At 44.6% G+C, this 18298-nt stretch overlaps 1 protein-coding gene across 4 annotated transcripts in view; it reads left to right on the forward strand.

The window, feature by feature from the left end:
- The window catches only part of ZC3H12C (zinc finger CCCH-type containing 12C), a 75722-nt gene that overhangs the window by 48173 nt on the left and 9251 nt on the right, over positions 1-18298 (forward strand). For all 4 annotated transcript variants that reach the window (XM_088140642.1, XM_088140644.1, XM_088140645.1 and 1 more), the window contains 3 exons: positions 3886-4025; positions 7501-7735; positions 17757-17863. In XM_088140642.1, coding sequence (XP_087996768.1) covers positions 3886-4025; positions 7501-7735; positions 17757-17863 — 482 coding nt within the window. The remainder of the gene's footprint in view (positions 1-3885; positions 4026-7500; positions 7736-17756; positions 17864-18298) is intronic.

Here is an 18298-nt window from a genome sequence, read left to right on the forward strand (position 1 = left end):
TAGAGAACAGCTGGAAAGTTATCACTATCAGGGCATATACCAGTTGTAAATTTTAGCAGATGTGAGACTAGGGCCCTTGATAATGCAATGTATTCTGTTGAAGAGGGCTATGTACCAGCCCAGTGCGTATACACTGGTGGATATTCTGTATCCAATGTGCTATTCAGAACCACAAGATCTAAACCGTCCAAAAGTTGCATTGTACACAATCTTTGTAGGCTTGTATTGTGGTCTTTTGATTGATGCAGTAGTAGGGAATGTACTGCTGTAAAATCAGGGGGGAAAGCTATGAAACTTCATATAAAGCTCATTAAGTCCAATTTTTGCATTACAGTCCCCTGCTGCTATCATATGAGCATTTGGGTACAACCCATGGAAATGGGAATAATTTTTTAACTTGTACCCTGCTTCATTAATCAAAGAATGAGTGCGTAAGGGGAGTATATATACATGAATTAATAACCAAGTAAAGTTATTAAAATTTATTAATACTGACATTGCATATTTCCAAAGGGGGAAATTCTAATATTTCACCTATAATGCTAAAGAAATAAGCAGAATTAGACACACGCACGCGCACACACACACACATAATCTACTTCCTCCATTTCCTGGGAGAACATATAGGGACAATGATTTGCATCCCTATTAAAAAGTGGGTCTTCATTAATCCATGTCTCCTGTAAAAGAATAATATATTCACTAATTTGGAAAGGCACAGTCATTTAACTTGGCAGTCCACCTAGCAACATTCTGTGATATAATTTGAGAGAATTTATGAGGATTCCAAAAATCAATCATATTATGAGGGAAGGGTATTCATTATTTGACACTCTTCCTTCATTAGTTCCTAAACTGTATCTGAAATTCTGAGCGCAGAAAAATCTTAAAAAAGCTATAACAATTAAAGCAGCCTGCAGTGCAATCACTAAATACAGAGATGAGAGCACATCAGCCTTATTGAATATTTCAGCCCTTAGGGTGATAGTAAGTTGCTCTTGAACCATGGTCAAAATATTTGATAAGTTAGAGGATAGTTCTAAATTAGGATGCATATAATTCATATCCTGAATTTTAGATCTTAATACATATCGAGTATGGACATCAGAAGTATGTGCACTATAATCAATTCCAGTCACTGAAGGCTAGTCCTCTTCAAAACTTGAACCTAACTAACTATTCCTTTTTTATTTCCCATTTCGTTGTATGATCTGTATTGAATTCAAATATGTAAGAAGGAGGCTTGACGTATTACATTCTTTGCATCCAGCTATAGAGGTGGGCAAAACTAACTTGATCAGTGGTGCAGCTGCAGGTTGTATGATTTGCAATGTTCATCTCAATTTGTCTAATCTCTTTAATATCTCATCCTGTTCAGCTCCTGGCAGAGCTCCAAAGGTGTCAATTAAATCTGCTTCCAGAAGCTGTTTCATAATCTTACCACCAGGTGTTATCTGCAGCTGATTGTTCACAGAGCTCATTCTCAAGGACACTGCTTGGACATTGTTACCAGGACTTTTTGCAGCTTTCCTTTTTGAATTTACAGCGGTGACAGTTTGGTGGTGTGGTGCAACCAGAACTAAAATAATTTTCTCTTCATGAAATACCCGTTTTGGAAAGATTTAAAAGGACCCTAGAAATTGCTTCATTTTGAAAAGCATACAGCTAGTCCTCGCTTAACGACTATTCATTTAGCGACTGTTTGAAGTTACAGTGGTGCTGAAAAAAGTGATTTATAACTGGTCCTCGGACTTACAACTGTCACAGCATCCCTGTGGTCACATGATCGTGATTCAGGCACTTGGCAACTGTCATGCATTTATGACGGTCAGAGCATCCTGCTGTCACATGATCGCCATTTGCAACCTTCCCAACTGACTTCCAACAAGTAAAGTCAGTGGGGAAGCCGGCAGGAGATTGGAAGTTGCGGTCACGTGATGTTTTGCTTAATTACTGCTTTGCTTAGTGATGGAGTTGCCAGTCCCAATTAGTGCATTAAATGAGTACTACCTGTACTGGAGATAATGGGATGCTTAAATGTCAGCAGGCTTCATTTACATCTGGAATTGCTTGGCATCCACTCTATGTAAATTAAATCAATCATATAATGATGGCAATGAAGGAATTGACTCAGTGACATATGAACAGCATTTTTTGATTCCCTTTGGCCTCTATTACATCTTTTATGAATGATCAGTAGGGTGATCAAGTTATTTTGGAGTATATGATTATTCTCGCTCCATTCTCCCTGTTCCCCCTGCAGCTAACAAAGAGCTCTTCCTGAGTTTGAGCACCATTTTCACTTACCTGGATATTAAGGCCAGGAACTTTCTCTCAGTTTATAGCAGTTTGCTCACTCTTATTTTCAGAGTCTTGTATTTCATCCAGCTCTGCTAAATTGTCTTGATAAGTCTTAGTGAACGCTATAAAGGACTCTGTCCACCTTTCCTTTTACTGTTGATAGGTATTAAAAATTGATATTACAATGTGCAGTCAGTAAACATTGCCTGGAGATAAAGTCAGTAATATGTTCATTGTTGAGATTCCCCTTCTGACCATTTTCTGTAAGTAGTGCAGTTGCTGAACGAATGGCAGCCGCCGCCACAGAGGTGGATGATGAAGGAAAGTCCGATTCTTCATCGAGAGTGGAGGAAAGCTCTAATAATTGTTAACTCTCTATCTATGTTTGAAAATCTCACTTCAACACATCAAATATATTCAATAAGTGGGATGGACTCACTCTATTATTAGATTTACTTACTTCTTTCATCTTTATTTTCTTCAGGAAATTGTCCATTTTTTGCTGCTTTGCTGGGTTGTTTACTGAATGTACTTAGAGTACTTGAGTACTGAATGTACTTGGAGCTTACTCTCTGTTGCTTCTTTCTTTTTCCCATGTTGTAGTGCTAGAGGGTTGATAAAATACCCAATTATAAAGTTAAGAATTATCTTATACAATTAACGATGAGAAAAACATATATTAAAAAGAGTTGAAACAAATGAAAAATAGGCTCTTTAGAAAAGAATCCAAGGAGCAACTAGAATAGTGTGCTTCCTCAGCACCACGTTACCTTCTTTCTCTTCTTGAGGTATATCTCAGCCATCTAGACAAATTGAAATTCGCATAGCTCTGTCCTTTACACAACAGATGACAGTATCACTCGGATTTCAGTTAGAAAGGCTATGAATGTATCTTGCCCTGCTTTGTCTGAAATGTGGTAACCACAAAAGCGTTATTGGAACAATATAGGTTTTGAAAAATTAAAAAAAAAAGAAACATCTTTGCATCCTCAAAGCTTTAGGAAAAACATTTTCCCTATAGCTTTGAGGATGCAAAGATGTTTCTTTTTTATTTTTATTTTTATTTTATTTTGGAGTATTGGTTTCTCTTCTCTTGGGATCTGAACATTTTCAAAATCAGGTGGTCTTGAGCTATTTGCCTGCCATATTTTACTCTCTGTTAAGTAGCTTAATTTTGGTATATCCATCAGGAGGTGATATAAATTACACTGAAAATAAATATTTTAATCATGTATTTCTGAAAAGATTGAAATGTGTAAAATTAAGTCATACTACTTAAACATTAACTGGTTTGGAGTAATATATGTCAAAGAAATGCAACATACAAATTTACGTACAAATAAATAATATTTTCTATTTCTATAGGCATTTTGAATTGAAAATCCAGTTTCTAATTTAAGTTTCTTGTCTACAGACAATTTATTATTTTGTGAGAGTCTTTAAATGCCACACTTAGCTTTTGTTAATTACTTTGGAGTGCTTTGCACTTATGAGGAGAGAATGCAGATAGACTCCATTCGTACATGTATGAAAAAGTGGTAGTTACAGTAATATAGATTAGTAATTTTAGGATGTCTGTTTCAGCCATGGAAACAAAGAAGTATTCTCTTGTCGTGGGATAAAACTGGCCGTGGACTGGTTTTTGGAAAGAGGACACAAAGATGTTACAGTGTTTGTTCCGGCGTGGAGAAAAGAACAGTCTCGACCAGATGCCCTCATTACAGGTATATTTTGATCAGCTTTCAGCAGCTTCATTTGCAAAATTTGTGACAGTTTTGATCTTGCTTATTCTAAGTAAGTACATATTTTAAGGACTGCTTTAATTAAAACATTCTGAACTGTTCACTTCAAATAATGACGACTTCTGTGGTGTTTATGTGTTGAGGTTTAACACTTTCTGCTGAAGAGCGGGGTTATCTGGCTAGCCATGAATATAACCAGAATACTAGATTTCAGCTCTGATTTAATTCTTTACTTTAAAAAGAGAATAAATTGGCTTCTGATTAAATTGTTTAAACAAAATGGTTGGCCAAGTATGAAAAATACTTTTTCTTACAGGATATTCTGTCTTGAACTAAAGCACTGACTTATGCTTACATATTTAATGCAAAAATGATCAGTGAAAAAATATTGCAGATAAGGGTAAATTCTCAGAAACGAATAGTATCAGTACATCATGTTGACCTTTTTTCTGTGTTCAGGAACTTCTAAATTACATTAGAGATGAATCAATCTATTTTTGGTACTTACTCTGTTAATATTTGTTTATTAACATATCTATTTCATCTTCATGCATAAATCTAAGCACTTTTGGACCCACCTGAAATATGTATTTATTCTAATATATTCTCAAAATACATCAAGTTGATACATGTTGATACAGAATTGCATTGCAATATATGAAAAAATGCAAAACCCAACAGATACCTATATTATAATTTGTACTCTAGTTTGGAGTGATGTTGTCAGATTAGTTTAAATCAGAATTTGCAAATTCCTGGTGCCTCTTTAAACAACATGTAGTGGACAGTATGCATTCTGTTGTGAAGAAGAAATGTTTTTCAAAGAAGTAAAGATGATTGTGTATAAGAACATACTACTGCCTGATTTGTTTTATGGAAGTGAGAATTGGGTATGTCAGGAGAGACATAAAAATAAATTGAATGCAATGGGAATGGGGCACTTAAGAAGTATGTACAATAAAACAAGAAGAGATGGCATCAAGGATAAATGGATGTTGAATGTGGATTGAATACAAAAGTGAGTGACAGATAAGAAAGTGGTTTAGTCATACAGAAAGAATGAATAAGAATTGAATCACAAAAGAAATATATGAAGGAAGGTACATTGATTGAGAGGAAGGGGAAGATTGAAAAAGTCATTGCGTGGAGTTGATGAATTCCTCAAAAAGAGAGAGAGAGATGAGAAATTTAAAAAATAAAAAAACAATGCATGATTGGTATACCGATGTGGTAGAACCTAGGATAGTCTACACAGGTAGATATAAAGAAATATAGTGGTGTAAACTAGGTTTAGCTATATTTCCTTCTCTTTTTCGTACCTCATGTCTTTAATTCCTTTGGCTTACTATTTCTTACTCCTTTCTGTAAAAGTACTATCTTTTAATATATGTATACAAGTTGGTATTCCTTTGGGAAAAGAACATGAGGTAGTGTCACTTGAACAAATGTTTGTTAGCTTAGCATAATCAGACCTATCGTGGAACAGTCTGAAGGCCTATTTAATACAGCATTTTGTATGTTTATTTATTTGATTTCTACAGCCACCCATCTCAACGAGTGACAAGTATTCACAGATGTATATGAAATAATCCCTCTCTAAAGGGTTTCCCCCCATTCAAAGACTTGTTGTTTAATGGGGGTTTAATTGGGAGAAGGGAACTGCAATTGGGCTTCATTTAGAAGCAGGGAACAGGAATGTTCTGTTTTTTGAGCTCTTTACTACTCATACAATTCTGGATCAAACTGTGTTCCAGTTTGGGGCATCCACAGCAAACTGAGATTTTTGTCAAAATGATGAAATGTGCATTGTGATGTCAATGCAAGGTCTGCCTCTTACATTGTGTGTGATATCACAACTCAAGCATAAAATGAGAGGAATTTACATTACAGATAGTCCTCGCTTAATGACCACAGTTGGAACCTGCAACTCCATCACTAAGTGACATGATTGTTAAGCGAAAGATCATGTGACCATGCCAGACTTACGACGTCACTTTCGCTGCGGTTGTTAAGCAAATCACCCACAGTTGTTAAGCGAGACATTAATAGCAATTTGCGATTTTACTGCTGGCTTCTGCATTGACTCTGCTTGTCACAAGCTGGCTTTGAAGCATGCAAATGGCAATCATGTGACCTCAGGACGCTGCGACAGTTGTAAACCCCAACTGGTTTCAAAGCAGCTGAATGGCCATCACGTGACCGCAAGGACGCTGCTGTGGTTGTAAATGTGAGGACTGGTTGTATAGTTACATTTTTAGCACCGTTGTAACTTTGGTTGCTAAACAGGGCAGTCATTAAGCAAGGTCTACCTGTATGACATATTTCATCATTTGCTTATAGGATTTCTGTGTTTTAATTGATCATGTTGATTAATTATTATGAATGTCTGCATTAAAAATCTTTTAATGCTTGATACATTGTATTCATGTATTAATAACATATATTTCTTAGAGCCACTTGATTTAATCTATTGCCCATCTATTTTTGCTAGAGGTTTACAAATAAAAAGGTCACTTAGAAGTTAATCTTGTATTAAATGAAAAATTTAAATACAGAGTTACTGTAGCTTGTCACACATCTACTAATATTCTGAGCAGGAAAAATTATTAGCTAGCTTACTGGATTAAAATTTGTGGCTTGATGACTTAATTTGCTGTGAGGTCATTAATATATTCAGACATTACTCGTAAGCTCCTTGGGAAAGATTTGTATCCTGAATTAAAATGTGAAATATAATTAAATGTTACAAAAGCTGTTGCGATTTTGGACAAAAATGAAATCTGAATATGTTTCTACAGATTCCCAAACCTATCAGCAACTATTTCATTATTAAAAAAGGCCTTTTTTCTAAATCCTGAATTAGTAACTCTGAATGTAATTCAGCTTGGGTCACCTCAAACTGAGTTGCTTCAAATGTCTGGGAAAGGCTATGTCTGTAATATCAATTGATAGTCAAATAGCTCAGTAGACACTGGAAGTTGCCCTTTAGTATACCCTGGTTGGATGTATCTTTAGGAGAAGCTGCTCAAATTCTGATTTTTACAGATACTGGAACTATAATTTAGTATTATAACTGTGTGTTTAATAACCCAGCATACTCTTAATATATGGGAAAGATAACAGTTCATTTTTAAAAAAATTATTCATTGTACTAGTAAATCTAGAAATAAAGTACAGGCTTTATTATAGATTATTGGAATTAAATACAGTGACACCTGGTCCTAAGCACAATTGTCGAGTTCATGGGTAAAGAGAGATTATATTTATTTTTGATGTGTTGTTTAATTGTAACTATCTGCTTCCATTAGAATAATAATTGCTTTAATTAAGCCAAATCATCTGACTGTATGTGTGTGTGTGTATTAAAGGCTTTCATAGGGTAGAGCTAGGTAGCCTGAATTAAGTCTTAATTTCAGTGTTCTGTATTATGTTTCCTTTTTCAATTTCAATATTTTAGATCAAGAAATCTTGCGTAAATTAGAAAAAGAGAAAATACTGGTGTTCACCCCATCACGTCGAGTTCAAGGGAGAAGAGTGGTATGCTATGACGACAGGTTCATAGTAAAGTTGGCTTTTGAGTCAGATGGTATAATTGTGTCTAATGATAACTACAGGGATCTAGCTAATGAAAAGCCAGAATGGAAGAAATTTATTGATGAACGGCTCCTGATGTATTCATTCGTCAATGACAAGTACGTTATAATCTTTATTTATGTTTAGAAGATGACTGTCAACAAGATTTGGGACATATAGATTTTGTCAAGTACTCCAGTCTTGCATAGGGTCATTGCTCCTCTGTACTTCTCTGACAGCCAACTCTTTCTATCTCGGGACAGAGTAATTTTAAAATGAAATCCATGTCCTAAGTAACTCCATGTAGTTCTAGTTATAATTTTTCTTTGCCTGATCTGAGACAGTTTGATTCTATGCTATTGCAGTGGAAATCAATTTCTCATGGCACTTGAGTTGAAACAACTTCCCCAGAAATCTCCAGAAATAACTAAAATAAAGCGTAAGGTCAGTGCCTTGGAGGATAAATACTCCAGTCTACAAATCCTGTTGTTTCTGTTCTGTTGGGAGACTAGGCAGACATTTTTAAACTGCTGAGTACTTAGTTTTTCATTAAAATATGTATTTCTAACATTTATTCATGCGGGTAAATTGAGTCTAGATCCCTATAAATTAGAAAGCTGGATTTGAGGATTAAATATGTATCATTAAACAGACAGATATGTATCATTAATTCAGACAGTCTCTGAATTGCTCTGTCTGATTCAAAATTGTCTGTGAAGTTCTTTCTTTGATATTTAGGTCAGTAGCTCATTGGATTAGAAAGGGCAGGGCATTGCTGTAGCTACCAAAGAACATAACTGTTCTTACTCACATAAACACCTTGGTGATATGGTGAGGAAGGAATTGGAAATACTCTCAAAATCAGTGACAATTAAGTATTCTTTAAGTCATCTCTGCGGTTTTTGTATGGGAATAGAGAGAGATGAATATGAACTTCCTCTTTCAGTCACATTCATTGTCACCCAGTCTCTGGTCTTCAGTAGCAGTGACACTGCCTATTGTGAATTCATTGTGACCAGTTGATTTATTTTTCATTATGCTAACTCCCATTCTTACGTCATCTTTTTTTTGTTTCTATTTTCTTTTCCCAACCCTTACCATCTTCCCTTTCTTTCACAACATATATATTATATTTTAATGTTGGTTTTGATTTTGTTTAAAGGCAGTCATTTTTTCAGTTATACTCATTTTTCCTCAGATCTCTTCCTTCAAAAAACACTTGATTATTTTTTGCTATGTAAAATAATTATACAGTGGGGCAAAAAAGTATTTAGTCAGCCACCAATTCTGCAAGTTCTCCCACTTAAAAAGATGAGAGAGGCCTGTAATTTTCATCATAGGCATACCTCAACTATGAGAGACAAAATGGGGGGAAAAATCCAGAAAATCACATTGTCTGATTTTTAAAGAATTTATTTGCAAATCACAGTGGAAAATAAGTATTTGGTCAATATCAAAAGTTCATCTCAATACTTTGTTATATATCCTTTGTTGGCAATGACAGAGGTCAAACGTTTTCTGTAAGTCTTCACAAGGTTTTCACACACTGTTGCTGGTATTTTGGCCCATTCCTCCATGCAGATCTCCTCTAGAGCAGTGATGTTTTGGGGCTGTCGCTGGGCAACACGGACTTTCAACTCCCTCCAAAGGTTTTCCATGGGGTTGAGATCTGGAGACTGGCTAGGCCACTCCAGGACCTTGAAATGCTTCTTACGAAGCCACTCCTTCATTGCCCGGGCAGTGTGTTTGGGATATTGTCATGCTGAAAGACCCAGCCACGTTTCATCTTCAATGCCCTTGCTGATGGAAGGAGGTGTTCACTCAAAATCTCACGATACATGGCTCCATTCATTCTTTCCTTTACACGGATCAGTCGACCTGGTCCCTTTGCATAAAACAGCCCCAAAGCATGATGTTTCTGTAAGGTTTGCCCCGTTCGACAGAGAAACTCTCATGACACGTGTGGTTCACAAAGAAGGTTTACTCATGCGTAACGTAGTAGTCACAAGCAAAGCCAGGACTGGCTTGGTACAATTGCATCACTTGTTATATTCCCCCCTTCCCGCGCTTTTTTCCCGCCCCGCGATCACGTTGCAGCTGCGGATTATTGGCCCCCAATAATCCCCCTTGATTGTTCATGATGGCAGGATCGGTCAGGGTCCATTGTCCTTGATTGCCAGTCCCCCTCCGGCTGGGTTGGTTCCTCCCCGTTACGTGCAAGCCCGCGGGTTCTGTGCTGCGTTGCGATCTTGTTTCGCTGCCTGCGGCCCCGTTCATTGCTGGCTCGCGCCGTTATCAGTTTATAGTTAAAAGCTTCCGCTGCAGTTTTCCTGTTTGGCTGGGCGCAGGTGGCCCGTTAATTAGCGGCGCTTTCAGTTCCTCTTTTCCCCACTAGCTACCGCCGGTGGATTCCGCGTGGTCTGGCTGCGAGCTTCCCTGAAGCCCCGTGCTTCCCTGAAGCCCCGTGCTGACCGAACCTGACATACCGCCCCCCTGAAGACAATTCCCCCCCCGGCTCTATTTCGGCTTCCCGGGGTATTTTTTGTAAAAGTCCTGCACTAGGTCCGGTGCCCTTATGTGGGTTTTACTCACCCATTCGCTGTGGGACTTGGGAAAATGTTTCCATTGCACTAGGAGCTGGGTCTGCCCCTTGTGCCTCCGGGCGTCCAGTATCTGGTTGATCTCGAAATGCTGCTCCCCCCCGACCATGATGGGTGGTGGCACTCCCTCTGTCTTGTGCCAGGCGTTCCCCGGCTGGTGCAACTTTAGCAGGCTGCAATGGGACACCGGGTGGATCTTCCCGAGGCTTTTCGGGAGCGTCAGCCTGACGGTTACTGGATTGATGACCTCTGCAATGGGGAACGGCCCCACAAACCTCGGGCTGAGTTTGTTCGATGCCTGGTGCGTCTTTAGGTTTTTGGTTGACAGATACACCTGGTCCCCCACTTTCCACTGCTCCTCGGGGAGCCTCTTGCGGTCCGCGTGTTTCTTGTAGTCGGCTTTGGCTCTTTGCAATGCTGCGTGTGCCGCTCGCCGGGTCGCGTCGATTTGGGCGAACCAGGCGTCCAGGGAGTTGATCTGGGATTCCGGCTGAGGCAACTCCGGCATGGGGACGAAGTCTCTCCCGGTGGCTACTTTGAACGGAGAGAACCCGGTACTCTTGTGGACGGCGTTGTTGTATGCCACTTCCGCGAATGGTAATAGCTCTGCCCAATCGTCCTGTTGGTGCCCCACGTAGCAGCGCAGGTACTGTTCGAGCCCCCCGTTCAGGCGTTCCGTGGCTCCGTCCGTCTGCGGATGCGCCGCAGAAGAAAGGGCTTGTTTCGTCCCCACCCGCTTCAGGAACTCCCTCCAGAACCGCGCGATGAAGTTGCCGCCCCGATCGCTGACGACCCGTCGGGGCGCGCCGTGGAGCCGGTAAACATGTTGCACGAACAGTCTCGCCAACCCCTCTGCCGTGGGGACTCGCCGGCACGCTACAAAGTGCGCTTGTTTAGAGAATAAGTCCGTAACCACCCAAATGGCGGTCTTCCCCTTACTCTCCGGGAGCTCTACTATGAAGTCCATGGCGACCTCTTGCCATGGGCCGTCGGGTTCCGCTACCGACTGGAGTAGCCCTCTAGGTTTGCCTTTGGCCCCTTTCGCCATCGCGCACACCGGGCAACCCCCCGAGTACGCCTCCACGTCCTTACGGAGCGTGGGCCACCAAAACTGCCGCCGGATTAAGTGGAGCGTCTTTACGAAGCCGTAATGCCCCGCGCTCCGGCTGTCGTGGGCTCTTTCCATGACTTCCCGTCGGCAACCCTCGGGCACGTACAGCTTTCCTTCGTGCCACCACAACCCCTCTTGGCTGGTTAGCGCCTCTCGGTTCTGCTTGAGCCAAGCGTCCCGCTCCGCCGCCTCCGCGAACCCTTGCCTTACTTCAGGCGCCGCGTCCCGTCGCTCCCCCTTGGTCTGCCTTCGGGTCACCGCCTTTGCAGCCAGTCTGCTGGCAGGGATGATGGAGTCCACGATCTCCTCCCATAGGCTGGCGTGCTGGGGCATGCGAGACAGTCCATCTGCTAGGAAGTTGCGCTTCCCGGGGATGTGTTTTAGTGTGAACCTGAACCTCCCGAAGTATTGGGACCACCGCGCCTGTTTGGGGGATAGCTTACGTGGGGTCTTCAGGGCCTCGAGGTTCTTATGGTCCATCCACACCTCGAACGGTTCAGCTGCCCCCTCCAGTAGATGCCTCCACGTGGCCAGTGCCCACTTGACTGCGTACGCCTCTTTCTCCCACACCATCCACCTCCTCTCCGTCTCGGTGAATTTGCGGGAGGCGTAGGCGCATGGGTGGATGGCCCCCTCCGGGCTGGGCTGGAGCAGGACTGCCCCCATTGCCACGTCTGACGCATCTACTTGGATTATAAACCGCCGATCTGGGTCGGGATGGCGCAGGATCGGCTCCGCTGTGAACCGCCGTTTTAGCTCCTCAAACGCCCCCTGGCATTCTGCAGTCCACGCAAGTGCCATGCTGGGCTTGGGGGGTTTCCCAGTGCCCTTGGTCTTTAGCAGGTCGGTTAGGGGAAGGGCGATTTGGGCGAAGTTCGGGATAAACTGTCTATAGAAGTTCGCAAACCCTAGGAAGCTTTGGAGTTGCCTCCGGGTTCGCGGCGCTTCCCAGCCCAGGACATCCTTTACTTTCGCCGGGTCCATCTCAATTCCCCGGCTGGATATTCGGTAGCCGAGGTAGTCTAGTTGCTCTCGATGGAACTCACATTTCGATAGCTTCGCGTACAGCTGTGCCTTCAGCAGTCTCTGGAGCACCGTGCGCACCAGGCTCACGTGCTCCGCCAGGGTTTCGGTGTAGATGAGGATGTCGTCCAGGTAGACCAGGACGCCCCGGTAGAGTAGGTCGTGCAGCACCTCATTTATTAGCTGCATAAATACCCCCGGGGTCCCTTTTAATCCGAACGGCATCACGGAAAACTGGTAGCTTCCGAGCGGCGTGTTGAACGCCGTCTTCCACTCATCTTTTCCGCGGATCCTGACTCTGAAGTAAGCTTCGCGCAAGTCCAGTTTTGTGAACACCCTCCCCTTAGACAGATGCGACATCAAGTCCTTCATCAGGGGGAGGGGGTATTTGTACTCCGTGCTGATTGCGTTCAGCCCCCGGTAGTCCACGCACATTTGGAGCGAGCCATTCTTCTTCTCCCGGAATAGTACCGGGGCCGCTAATGGTGACTTCGCGGGTTGGATGAATCCCCGCGCTAGGTTCTTGTCTATGAACTCCCGCAGAGCCCCCATCTCTCTCCTTGACAGGGAGTACATTTTCGGCTTAGGCAGGGTCGCCCCTGGCTCTAACTCGATGGCGCAATCACTGGGCCGGTGTGGTGGGAGCTGGTCGGACTCCTTCTCCCCGAACGCTGCCGCCAGGTCTCGATACTGCCTCGGGATTCCGCCGCCCGTCGTGGGTTCCCCGGGCCCAGCCTCTCTCTTTGCGGTTGTCTCGCCAGTCGCCGCTGCCTCCCCACGCCTCGGGATCGTTGCGGGTCTCCGGGGTCCCGGCGCTGCTGCTGCTGCTGTTGCCGGCCGGGTCTCAGGCTCCGTCTGCTCTCGCCCCGTCTCCCGGTGTCCCGGACCCTCCACTTGCCCGTCTGTGGTTGCGGCCACACCCATCTCCACGGCTCGGTCCCCTCTGCTCTCGCACTTCGCCGGTCTGTCGACCCCAAGCCGCACTGCCTCCGCCGTCCAGTCGACCCGTGGGTTCCGTCGCCGCAGCCACGCCAAGCCGAGTACCACCGCATAGTCGGCCACCGGGACCACCACAAATCTCAGTTCTTCCTGGTGACTCCCGATTGTCATCTGGACCGGCTCAGTGTAATACTGAGCTGGCCCCCCCCCTGCCAGCGTGCCATCTAGCTGGCTGAATGCAATGGGCTCCCGGAGGCGCCTCAGCTGTAGTCCGAGCCCCGAGACCACAGCTGGGTGCATCAAGCAGTGGGTGCAGCCTGAATCCAGTAGCGCCCGCAGCTGTGCCTCCCCTCCGGATCTCACCCCCCGGATGTGTATTCTCACCCGGAACGGAGGGCAGTCCTCATCTCCTATTGGGTCCGCGCGCCTCGACTCTCCTGCTCGCACTGGGACGCCGTTCAGTGCGAGCGCGCCTCGTTTCCCGCCGGCTCCGAGTCCTCTCCGGAGGACGCCATCTCCGGGGTCGACCACCCCCGCGTCCTTTTCTCGGTCACCGCCGCCACTGCCCCCTTCCGCGGTCGGTCGCCGGCCCTTTTCCCGGTCGCATGCGGGGGCTTGACTTCAGGCCGTGGTGAGGCTCCTTCCCGCTCCGTCGGGCACTGCGCCGCTCGGTGGCCTCTGCCTCCGCACCGGAAGCACAGGTTCGGGGCTCTGGTCGCCTCTCGCACCCCGGTGGACTGCCGCCGACTGCTCCGCCTTTCCTCGGGGGTTCTCTCCCTCGGCTGGTCCCTCGGCTGGTCCCGTCGCCTCGCGCTCTGTTGGATCTGCCGCCATGCCGATTCCGCCGTTCCGGCCAGCCAGATCCAATCTTTCACTGTGGACGGGTCGTCCCGCCCCAGTGCCCGCTCCAGGATCTCTGGATTGAGCCCCCTCTTAAAATACTTCACCCTCAGGGACTCCGGCCAGTCCGTGAGCTTCTCTGCCAACCTCCGGAACTCCAGGGCGTACTCTGATACCGACTTGCCCCGCTGTCTGAACTGCAGGATGTCGTCCTCCGCCCGCTTGGCGCTCAATGTGTCCTCAAATCTGTCCCGGAGCGCCTGCATGAAGTCCGGGAAACTCCGTAGTTCCGCCGCGTTGGCATCGTATAGTCCGATCACCCAGCTAGCTGCTTGACCATCTAGCAGCTCGGCCACGTAGGATACTCTATCCTCGTCCCTAGCGAATAGGTGACCACCCCTCTGCATGAACCCCCTAACGTGCGTCAAAAAGTGCGGCAGCTGTTCAGGGTCCCCTGAGAACTTCCCAGTGATACCTCGAAGTCTCAGGGCGTCTGCCGCCCGTCAGTCCACCAACCGGGGCATCGTGGGCGGTGCCGGCTGAGGTGCCGGACCGCCACCCCTGTTGCTCGCCCCCTCGCTCACCGCCGGTGGTCCCACTCTCTGTAGCAGGGTCTGGAGCATCGCCTCCATGGCGTCTAGGCGCCGCTCGACTCTCTCCTCTAGTCGGGCGAACTTCTCGTCCCACTCGCGGTTCCAGGACCCTGAACCTCGGGTCATCGTGACGCCTGAACCGTCTGGGCCTTGGTTCACGCCCATCGACCACCGCTCGGCTGGAGGGCGCCCGGTCCTGGCCGCTGTCCCGTCGCTCCCGGGTGGCTCTGACTGTCCCTCCTCGAGCCTGGGTTCCTCGTGCTCCAGCTGACCCACGGATTCCTCGTCGCTGGTCATGCCTGTATTGGAAAAGGAAACGCTCCTCGGTGGTACCGGGTAGCGCTAACGGTGAGTCCTGGCTTTATGTAAGGTTTGCCCCGTTCGACAGAGAAACTCTCGTGACACGTGTGGTTCACAAAGAAGGTTTACTCATGCGTAACGTAGTAGTCACAAGCAAAGCCAGGACTGGCTTGGTACAATTGCATCACTTGTTATATTCCCCCCTTCCCGCGCTTTTTTCCCGCCCCGCGATCACGTTGCAGCTGCGGATTATTGGCCCCCAATAATCCCCCTTGATTGTTCATGATGGCAGGATCGGTCAGGGTCCATTGTCCTTGATTGCCAGTCCCCCTCCGGCTGGGTTGGTTCCTCCCCGTTACGTGCAAGCCCGCGGGTTCTGTGCTGCGTTGCGATCTTGTTTCGCTGCCTGCGGCCCCGTTCATTGCTGGCTCGCGCCATTATCAGTTTATAGTTAAAAGCTTCCGCTGCGGTTTTCCTGTTTGGCTGGGCGCAGGTGGCCTGTTAATTAGCGGCGCTTTCAGTTCCTCTTTTCCCCGCTAGCTACCGCCGGTGGATTCCGCGTGGTCTGGCTGCGAGCTTCCCTGAAGCCCCGTGCTTCCCTGAAGCCCCGTGCTGACCGAACCTGACAGTTTCCACCCCCATGCTTCACGGTAGGTATGGTGTTCTTTGGATGCAACTCGGCATTCTCTCTCCTCCAAACACAACGAATTGAGTTTAGACCAAAATGTTCTACTTTGGTTTCATCTGACCGTATGACATTCTCCCAATCCTCTTCTGGATCATCCAAATGCTCTCTAGCAAACTTCAGACGGGCCCAGACATGTACTGGCTTAAGCAGGGGGACATATCTGGCACTGCAGGATTTGAGTCCCTGGCAGCATAGTGTGTTACTGATGGTAGCCTTTGTTACTTTGGTCCCAGCTCTCTGCAGGTCATTCACTAGGTCCCCCCGTGTGGTTCTGGGATTTTTGCTCACCATTCTTGTGATCATTTTGACCCCACGGGGTGAGATCTTGCGTGGAGCCCCAGATCAAGGGAGATTATCAGTGGTCTTGTATGTCTTCCATTTTCTAATTATTGCTCCCACAGTTGATTTCTTCACACCAAGCTGCTTGCCTATTGCAGATTCAGTCTTCCCGGCCTGGTGCAGGTCTACAATTTTGTTTCTGGTGTCCTTCAACAGCTCTTTGGTCTTGGCCATAGTGGAGTTTGGAGTGTGACTGTTTGAGGTTGTGGACAGGTGTCTTTTATACTGATAACAAGGTCAAACAGGTGCCATTACGACAGGTAACGAGTGGAGGACAGAGGAGCCTCTTAAAGAAGTAGTTACAGGTTTGTGAGAGCCAGACATCTTGCTTGTTTGTAGATGACCAAATACTTATTTTCCACCATGATTTGCAAATAAATTCTTTAAAAATCAGACAATGTGATTTTCTGGATTTTTTTTCTCATTTTGTCTCTCATAGTTGAGGTATACCTATGATGAAAATTACAGGCCTCTCTCATCTTTTTAAGTGGGAGAACTTGCACAATTGGTGGCTGACTAAATACTTTTTTGCCCCACTGTAATTAATAATATTGCTGCATCTGTACTCTTATCTCTTGTAAATAGTATTTCCTCTATCCCATTATAACCTTATCAAAAGTTTGTGTATTTGTGTATGTGTTAGTACACATACACAAATTTGTTATTGGACAAATCGGACATATTGGGGCAGAATCAGAATCTGCTTACGAAGGATTAATGAGTACTTAAGGAATGCTGTGAAAATGATCTAATAAAGAATAAGTTCAAAAGATGATGGAACTTGAAAACCCTTGCACCAATTTCATTGTATTTTGATTTTAGGATTTGCTTTTCTAATGTCAGATATTGGGACACTAACCTCTATTCTTCTGTGTTCATACTCAGAAATTGAGAAAGAGTCGGAATCATTCTTGGCTCATATGAAAGAGGATGGGCTCCTTTGTTAGCATTTGACCTGACTTTGTGGAAAGTCAGATGCTTTCTGTAGTCATGCCATGGATGTTACTACAACACTTGTGTTCAAAACCTACCATTCTGGAGAATTTCGGAATCTTCCCTTAATCTCCTGATCACACCAGTTCAGAAGTTTGGGGAATGGTCTACATGTTTTGTTCTTCTTGGAGTGACGGGGGTATACTACCTTCAGCTCACCCAAAACCACTTCCAGAAAACTACCAGACCACCAATGAAATAGCAGGATCATTGTGGCCCTAAAGAGATACAAAAGATTCCAGAGTTCTCCAAAATGTTTTGTTTTTGGAACGATGTTACACTATCTACAATACACATTGTGTACAATATCTATGTACATAAGCTTGTGTATGTACAAGCATGCAGGAAAGCATGCAAATTGTGTTTCTATATGTAAGTACTTCCTCGTAGAACAGCTGCTCTGGACATTATCTTAAATTAATGGAAGTAGGAGGAGAGGACACTCATTTATCTGCTATCCAAATTGAATACTAACTAGATGGTGTATAAATCACTAGATTGGTGCATAAATCAGGCTGCTATCTGCAGTGATATGCAGATACATTATTTTCATTATTTTCTTTTCTTAGCATCTCAGTGCAGTTGCATTTAAATTATCTTAGCTATAAAACCTAAGTCTAACTTACTAGGCTTTTTTTAGGAGGAGGTTTGAAATAGATCTGAAATGTGGCACAGCACATGCTTTGTTCCTTTCATCATTTTATTATTATTTAGATTCATGCCTCCAGATGACCCTCTTGGCCGTCATGGGCCAAGCCTGGAGAATTTTCTGAGGAAGAAACCTGTTGTACCGGAACATAAGAAGCAACCCTGTCCATATGGTAATATTATTTAATTAAACGTTAAATGTTTTTTTAAAAATGAAGCTTGATTGTTTATTTGTCTCCCCATAAATGAAGTGATATATCTATGTTGAAATTCTTGTTATATAAGAAGTCTAATGAGGAATCCCTTTGTATTCTCATTTCATCCCTCATAAATAATGAGTGGGGAAAAAAGATTCAGAGCAGCAGAGATCCTGCAAAGGAGGCTTCCCATCTCTGTCAATGCGTCCCCTGCCCCCAATTAAGGTTTGGATAATGTAGTAGACAGTTGTTTAGATAAACAAATCCTGGTTTCAATGTGGTTACAGTATTCCTTCCTAGCCATTGTATAATCTTTGGTCTATATTCAGACAGAATGGTAGGGCTAATTACAGGATGGGCTAGAGTGTCATGCAAACCTGCTGTCCAATTACTAGTAAATACCTAATTTCA

Source organism: Python bivittatus, unplaced genomic scaffold (assembly GCF_059951505.1).
Source record: "Python bivittatus isolate LINGU-HERP-01145 unplaced genomic scaffold, Pbiv_v1 ctg000340_np1212, whole genome shotgun sequence".
NCBI classification, from domain to species: Eukaryota; Metazoa; Chordata; class Lepidosauria; order Squamata; family Pythonidae; genus Python; species Python bivittatus.